The sequence below is a fragment of the Mizuhopecten yessoensis genome, unplaced genomic scaffold (genome assembly GCF_002113885.1).
Source record: "Mizuhopecten yessoensis strain PY_sf001 unplaced genomic scaffold, ASM211388v2 scaffold8839.2, whole genome shotgun sequence".
Taxonomy (NCBI): Eukaryota; Metazoa; Mollusca; class Bivalvia; order Pectinida; family Pectinidae; genus Mizuhopecten; species Mizuhopecten yessoensis.
In genome coordinates this window covers 361,542-370,525 of record NW_018407748.1, presented here as the reverse complement: position 1 = coordinate 370,525, position 8,984 = coordinate 361,542, and the positions used below count along the sequence as shown (strand labels likewise).

Below are 8,984 nucleotides of genomic sequence, written 5' to 3'. Positions count from 1 at the left end.
TACACCCTGTAAACATGTACACCCAGTAAACATGTACACCCAGTAAACATGTACACCCTGTAAACATGTACACCCTGTAAACATGTACACCCTGTAAACATGTACACCCTGTAAACATGTACACCCTGTAAACATGTACACCCAGTAAACATGTACACCCAGTAGACATGTACATGCAGTAAGCATGTACACCCTGTAGACATGTACACCCAGTAAACATGTACACCCTGTAGACATGTTCACCCTTGTAGACATGTACACCCTTGTAGACATGTACACCATGTAGACATGCACATCCAGTAAACATGTACACCCAGTAAACATGCACACCCTGTAAACATGTACACCCTGTAGACATGTACACCCTGTAGACATGTACACCCAGTAAACATGTACACCCTGTAGACATGTACACCCTGTAGACATGTACACCCTGTAGACATGTACACCATGTAGACATGTAAGCCCTGTAGACATGTACACCCAGTAAACAAGTACACCCAGTAGACATGTAAACCCAGTAGACATGTACACCCAGTAGACATGCACACCCAGTAAACATATACACCCTGTAAACATGTACACCCTGTAGACATGTACACCCTGTAGACATGTACACCCTGTAGACATGTACACCATGTAGACATGTACACCCTGTAGACATGCACACCCTGTAGACATGTACACCTTGTAGATATGTACATACAGTAAACATGTACACCCAGTAAACATGTACACCCAGTAAACATGTACACTTTGTAGACATGTACATACAGTAAACATGTAAGCCCGGTAGACATGTACACCCAGTAAACAAGTACACCCAGTAGACATGTAAACCCAGTAGACATGTACACCCAGTAGACATGCACACCCAGTAAACATATACACCCTGTAAACATGTACACCCTGTAGACATGTACACCCTGTAGACATGTACACCCAGTAGACATGCACACCCAGTAAACATGTACACCCAGTAAACATGTACCCCCAGTAGAACTTTGTTATCTAAATCCACTTCACTTCTGTCTATGTCTTTACAGGTGTACAATGGTACCAAATACCCGTACACGAACCCTGGAGCTCCAGTCCACATCATTACTGGCTCTGCGGTGAGTAGCAGCAGGCTGCTGGTGGCCACTTCTCTTCTTCAATAAATAAATTCTGTAATAAATTTAGACTAAATAACTTTGGATCATATGTGAGCCTTTTAAGTGAATGTTTTGGACATGTTTAGTTTTGACAGTAATAATTATTATTGTAATCCTAATGTTTTTAGCTATGCCATGGCGCAGTGTCCGGCGTCTTGTGTCCGGCAACTTTGTATAAAAATCACTACTAGTCATGAAAGTTAGTCAGAAGCATCCTTGGGGGAAGGGGAACAAATTTGGTATAAATGGTGAGTCTGGCCACCCTGGGGGCTGATCATTAGGGTTAGGGCCCAATAGTGAAAATATAGCAAATTATTTAAAATCCTTTTCTTTCTGTAGGAATGAAAGGATTTGTTCCATATTTGGTCTGAAGCATCCTTAGGTGAAGGGGAACGAATTTTGTATAAACCATGCATCTGGCCCCCCAGGGGCCTGAGGGGTGGGGCCCAATAGCTAGGGGAAACATAGCAAATTCTTTAAAATCCTTCTTCTGTAGGAATGAAAGGATTTGTTCCATATTTGGTCTGAAGCATCCTTAGGTGAAGGGGAACGAATTTTGTATAAACCATGAATCTGGCCCCCCAGGGGCATGAGGGGTGGGGCCCAATAGCTAGGGCAAACATAGCAAATTCTTTAAAATCCTTCTTCAACCATCGGCATTAAGGGATTTTATCCTTATTTAGTCTAGAGCATCCTTAATTTTGCATAATTGGTGAGTATGACCCCCCTAGGGGGATAGGGTGGGGCTCTGACTCTGTTTGAAGTTTGTTCTCGCTATATCTCAAGTGCTGGATGGATCTTTCTGAAATTTCATATGTTATTACAGCACCTACCATGGAGTACTATATCTTTACTTCATACCAATTATTTTTAACATATTCAGGTGAGCGATAAAGGCCCTCTAGGCCTCTTGTTTTTGTAACCTAACTATGTTAACTTGTTGTTAATATGTACTCTAACTTGAGTACAATATGTTTTGATATACAATACCTTGATGATAGATATATTATCTGACAGGGATATTTGATTATTGATATTTTACCTGACAGGGATATTTGAGTATTGATATTTTACCTGACATGGATATTTGAGTATTGATATTTTACCTGACATGGATGTTTGATTATTGATATTTTACCTGACAGGGATGTTTGATTATTGATATTTTACCTGACATGGATGTTTGATTATTAATATTTTACCTGATAGGATGTTTGATTATTGATATTATTTTACTTGACAGGGATGGTTGATTATTGATATTTTACCTGATCGGATGTTTGATTATTGATATTTTACCTGATAGGATGTTTGATTATTGATATTTTACCTGATAGGATGTTTGATTATTGATATTTTACCTGACAGGGATATTTGATCATTGAAATTTTACCTGACAGGGATGGTTGATTATTGATATTTTACCTGATAGGATGTTTGATTATTGATATTATTTTACCTGACAGGGATGGTTGATTATTGATATTATTTTACCTCACAGGGATGTTTGATCATTGAAATTTTACCTGACAGGGATGGTTTATTATTGATATTTTACCTGATAGGATGTTTGATTATTGATATTTTACCTGACAGGGATTGTTGATTATTGATGTTTTACCTGACAGGGATGTTTGATCAATGATTATTGATATTTTACCTGACAGGGATGTTTGACTATTGATATTTTACCTGACAGGGATGTTCGGAGAAACATGACCCCTTTGGTGACACAGAATCTTGGTCAGCCTTCCGCAGTGATGACTATGGATATACCCGCATGAAAGTCTACAACAGTACACACATCTACATTGAGCAGGTCTCGGATGACAAGGTCAGTCTGCAGGCTCTCAAATAGTGCCATTTGGTGGGGGAGGGGGAATAAGAAATAATAATTTTGAGATGTTTTTGACTATTTCTTGGGAAATTGTGTGTGATGTCTATATAATACAAACATCCATACTTACATAGATTTCATGTCTTTGTCTTCAGAATGGTATGATCATTGACAAGCTCTGGTACATCAAGGAAAAGCATGGGAGATTCTACTAGATCTTCATCTTCAAAAAGTTCCTTGACAAGATTCCGATAGATCCTCATCTTCAAAAAGTTCCTGGACAAGATTCCAATAGACCTTCATCTTCTAAAAGTTCCTGGACAAGATTCCGATAGATCTTCATCTTCAAAACGTTTCTGGACAAGATCATTTCTCCGACATGGCTCATGAATAATTCTAATCGATGATATCCTTATTTGGTACTAGTTGTGACAAAATATAGGTCATGTTATTTCTTGGCACAGAAATAGTTTATTGGTGTTTGATTAGCCAATGTATTGCCTGTGATAATCTTGTTATGTTGATAGAGCAGTCTAAAACTACATGTAGAAACACATTTTCTCTGACCCTTGACAGATGTTCCATGATTTTCTGAGATGTCACAATGAAAACAGGTGAATGATATCACTTTTCAACATCAGATGACATTGTGTTGTAGTTGGACACTTTGTGTACAATTCATCTTTTTACATGATAATTCCTTTGTAGATTTTATAAAAATAAAAATTCAAAACTGAGAGGGTAAGTGAAAAGGAATCATTACTCTCAGGGATGACCTAATCTATTTAAAATGAGGAGAAAGTTTCCCGTACATGTAATGTTTATAGATAAAAGTCCTGTTTGAAGTCTAACATATTGTAAACTACTGCCTAATCAGTATATCCCACACAGCAGGAAACAGTAAACTGTTCTCGGGTTGTCATGGTCTATTGTTATGTATGTAGTATGTAAAGAGACCGGCAGATTGGGAACCAAACTTTGATCACATTCTCCTCATCTTTTTAGTATCAAAATGCTTCTCAAAAGTTCTCTTCATCATTGAAGCATCAACATTTTACAAAATTTCACATTTTCGAAAAATTCAATGCCAAAACTTATACTTAATATATTTTAAATTTCATTTTTAACTCTGTCTATTTCAATATATTTTATTATATTAGTCTTTATTCAAAATAGATTATTTGTAAAAAACAATCTTTGTTTATTTGTACTCCCAGAGTAGATGTTCTGTGTGAAGTGGGAGAGCGTGTAGAGAATGTAATTGTGTAATTATTGTGATGGTTTTTAAACAAAGTTATTCTGGTGTACACATTTGCAATGATTGTGTATTGTGTATGTAGTAAATGATGTAATCTCTGCACCCCTCGAGTGTTCAAAGTGATATTCACTGTAGGAACCTTGTTAAGGAATCACATCTGAGATTCATGATACTACATAAGATCCCGGTCTGAAGGGTATTTAAAAGTATGTTATGTATGTAATGTAATTCAATCTACAAATAGACTACCGTTATTATGCCCACGTTTATAACCTCAAAAAGTGTCGGTGACCTGACCCTGGGCTCTTGCCTGGACTTGTGAGTAGACCCATCATGTTATCTTTCATCACTGGGTAAATGTTTTCCAGGTCATAATACATTCTATAAGTAAATGTTATTGAGCAATTTATTTAATTAGTATTACTATCATACTAAAATAGGTGTTTTATAATTAGTGTTACTATCATACTAAAATAGGTGTTTTATAATTAGTATTACTATCATACTAAAATAGGTGTTTTACATGATGGGAACAATTTACCAAAATGTACATGTTGATTGAATAATAGATTGTGGATGTAGAAAGTATGGGTAATATACAATGACCACTAAGCTAGATGTAATTGTACAGTATTTGATGGTGTTTGGTTTACATTGATAGTAAACAGAAATTATATTATACTTGCACAGATTAGCAGGTTGGATCTAACATTTAATCATTGCGACCAATTATTGTTATATTGTGGCAATAGTAGGATCTTAGTTTGATTGTCCAAAACTTTATAGGTAAAATGTGATATCATTATATATTTTAGAATTATATGATTGATGGTTAGGTTCAACCTGTTGATATCAGTGATATTATATACAATATTGCTGTAGAGATTATTGAACTTGTGTGTGTCATTGTGCAGTGTGTTTTTGTGGGTGATCCTATATCGGTATATTTACATTTGCATGGCATTGTCACTGAAAAACCTTCTTGAAATCTATGTTGTTGATGGGACTTTAATGACATGCACAACGAGACACAATCCTTAGCCAATCAGCAAGCGATAATACACCCTTCCAGTTATTGAACAAATTTGTTCAGACTGTTCATAAGGCGGTAATCTTAATTTTTAGATATAATTTTTAAGTTGAAAAAAACCTTTGCAAGCAAACAAATCATAATGTGCTAGCGCGCTTTATGTTGTTTGCTTGCAAAGTTGTCTTTCAAATATATCATAAATGCCATACAAAAACAGTTCAATGCTTAAATAAAAATCATTAACAACTTTAAAATATTAACATATTTAGATTACCTGAAATATGGTTTTATGACTAAATTAAATTTGATTTTTTTTACCAGACCCATCTTTCCAGGTTATTCTGTTTCAGTAATTAAGTAAAATGTAGGATTACCTCCCCTCAGTTGAGATCGTCTTTTCTTATTTGTCATGTTTTATTTCCTAAATGACTCGTGTTATAATGTATAGACAAGTTATTACTCTTATATTGATACAAATAGATATGTGACATACTTAAAAAAAAAAATGTTATATTTTGTATGGATTAAAAGAGATATATTTTAAATGTTATGGTTTGTAAGCTCACCTGGCCCAAATGGTGTCAATATTTTACTTTAAACAACTTCTTCTGAATAACCAAGAGGCCCAGGGTACTGATATTGGGCCTGTAGCATGCTGGGATGAAGGGCTACCAAGTTTGTTAAAATGAATTACCTTGACCCACTTTCAAGGTCACAGGGTCAAATGTCGTAAAATCTTCAAACGACTTCTTCTCAATAACCAATAGGCCAGGGGTACTGATATTTGGCCTGTAGCATGCTGGGATGAAGGGCTACCAAGTTTGTTCAAATGAATGACCTTTACCTACTTTCAAGGTCACAGGGGTTAAATATGTTAAAAACTTTAAACAACTTCTCCTGAATAACCAAAAGTCGCAGGATGATGATATTTGGCCAGTAGCATGCTGGGATAAAGGGCTACCAAGTTTGTTCAAATGAATGACCTTGACCAACTTTGAAGTTCACAGGGGTCAAATGACTTAAAATCTTCAAACCACTTCTTCTTAATAACCAAAAAGCCCAGGGTACTGATATTGGGCCTGTAGCATGCAGGGATGAATGACCTTGACTCACTATCAAGGTCACTGGGGTCAGATGTCTTAAAATCTTCAAACGACTTCTTCTCAATAACCAATAGGCCAGGGGTACTGATATTTGGCCTGTAGCATGCTGGGATGAAGGGCTACCAAGTTTTTCAAATGAATGACCTTTACCGACTTTCAACCTAATGTCCTAAGTTCTTGTGAATCAAACACTGAAATTCTGCCTGTAGCTGTATTTTAGTCCACTTTTAAGATTACAAGTGTGAGATTAATACCAGGTGAGCGATGCAGGCCAATTGGGCCTCTTGTTAAGAAGAAGTTGTTTAAAGTAAAATATTGACGCCGGACAGCAGAAGGACGGACGGACGACGGCCACACCATGGCATAAGCTCACTTGGCCCTTCGGGCCAGTTAAGCTAATAACCAAAAGACCCAGGGTACTGATATTGGGCCTGTAGCATGCTTGGATGAAAGACTACCAAGTTTGTTCAAATGAATGACCTTGACCCACTTTCAACCTAATGTCCTTGATCGACATTCAAGGACACAGGTGTCATATGTTTAAATCTTTTAATAAGTTCTTGTGAATCAAACACTGATATTCTGCCTGTAGCTGTATTTTAGTCCACTTTTAAGATTACAAGTGTGAGATTAATACCAGGTGAGCGATGCAGTTCCATTGGGCCTCTTGTTGTATGTTAATTTTGCACTTTAATGACATGCTAGTTATGTACTTAGTACAGAAACTTAATATTCCTAGATCACGATTGGTAGTACAGCCATTATTTGTATAGAATAACAATCTTGTAATCAGAACCATATTTTAGTTTTTAGGTCACCTGAGCTTTTGCTCAAGTGACCTATTCTAATTGCTTTATGTCTGTCGTCCGTAAACTTTTTACATTTTCAACTTCTTCTCAAGAACCAGTGGATGGATTTTTTTTTCAAACTTGGTCAGAATCATCCTTGGTAGATGAGGCTACAAAATTGTAAAATTGGGATTCCTACCCCAACCCCTGGGGCCAGGGCAGGGCCCCAAAGGGAAAATTAACCAATATTTCAAAAATCTTCTTCTCCAGACTCGGAGGTACTACATTCAATTTCAGTGCATAAAAAGAAAGATCATCAGGGGCTTCATTTAAATTGTAAATTTCAGGACCCCCGAGCTATCCGTTCTCCCTTAGGGAGGGGGCAAAGTTTACTACAGTTTATATAGGGAAATAACACTTTTGGGTATATTTAATCCATTTTCAGCAGAAAATTACTCAAACTTATTCAGAATCATCTTTGGTGAATGAGGGTATTACATTGTAAAATTAGGATTCCTGCCCGATCCCCAGGGGCTAGGGCGGGGCCCCAAAGGGAACATTTACCAATATTTTAAAATTCTTATCCTTTAATGACATGACAAGTATTGTATTTCACTTAGTTTACACATCACATCTAAGCAAAAAGATAAAGCTACCAGTACCTATAATATAACTCAGGTGAGCGCTAAGGCCCTTGGGCCTCTTGTTACTTTTTCACTGTAGTTGGCCGAATCATGTCAGCACGTAGGATGTAAATAAAACATTACATTTTGTACAAGATTCAGTGGTGTTGTTGCTCATCGTTTCTATTTTCATTTGCTCTGCTTTCCCTGATGAGCACTGTTGAACACCAGTAAGGTATCCCAGGATCCCTACCGTGGCCACTAGGGAACTGACTTCCTTACAGGGACGTTGGGTCTCCACCCCCCTGTTGTTACTAATTTTCAGCATTTGTTAACTAATAACAATAACATTTGTGAGACATTTTAATAACCAAAAGATGTGAAAAGAAATCCACACAATAATTGGTATCTATACTATACATTTATCTTTCACTATATACATATATGTAAATAATGGGTCTTCTGCCTACTATATTTTCGTGAAAACTAGGCCAAGTGGTTAACACTGTTGCTTCCCACATAGAAAGTCCAAATTGTATACCTGTAGTATAGATTTCAGAAAAAGTATTCTTCTACTGCCCACACAACTTCAATCAGCGAAGTGGGGGTACCCAGGGTGCTACAGCTATAGCATTGAAGTCAGTATATAGGGCCTTTGGACAAAAGGTACCACTGGAAGTACAACCCATCGCAGAACAAAACACTTATGACTAATACGCCTTCGGTACGCTGGCATCCTGAAAGGAATTCGAAAACAAAATTTGGACATTGTAGATGACAAGAGTATATGAGGTATGCCCCAGCTGTGATGCAAAGTGACAATTGTATATAATAGAGCAAAAGACTTGATTTCAGTCTACCATTCCTGGAGGTCCTGACATACAAAATTTGACAACTGTGTAGGTACAGAGATTTTGTGATGCTCCAAATATGTGACACATAGTCCCCTTTATAAGTGTTATTGGTGAAGTTTTTAACACCGATATCTCTAAGTCAGTTCATGAATATTCAACATTGACATTTCATGTACTCAAATGAGGTTCCAAGACCAAAACCATGGAGGTGATTTTCCAGTTCACTTCCTTTTTTCTGAGAAGAAATGTTCTAATCCATATTTCAGGTTAGGAATAATTATTTTGTCCATATCTTGGTACCTATCAATGTTACATGGATTATACTTCCATCAATCAT

At 36.7% G+C, this 8,984-nt stretch overlaps 1 protein-coding gene across 1 annotated transcript in view; it reads left to right on the top strand.

Annotated features, from left to right (window-relative positions):
• LOC110456734 (acid phosphatase type 7-like) overlaps positions 1–5,667 on the top strand; it is a 25,101-nt gene extending 19,434 nt beyond the window's left edge. Inside the window, exons 10-12 of the mRNA XM_021507655.1 lie at positions 1,047–1,115; positions 2,854–2,988; positions 3,147–5,667. Of these exons, the coding sequence (XP_021363330.1) occupies positions 1,047–1,115; positions 2,854–2,988; positions 3,147–3,206 (264 nt within the window). The 3' untranslated portion in view covers positions 3,207–5,667. The remainder of the gene's footprint in view (positions 1–1,046; positions 1,116–2,853; positions 2,989–3,146) is intronic.
• The last annotated feature ends 3,317 nt before the right edge of the window (positions 5,668–8,984 follow it).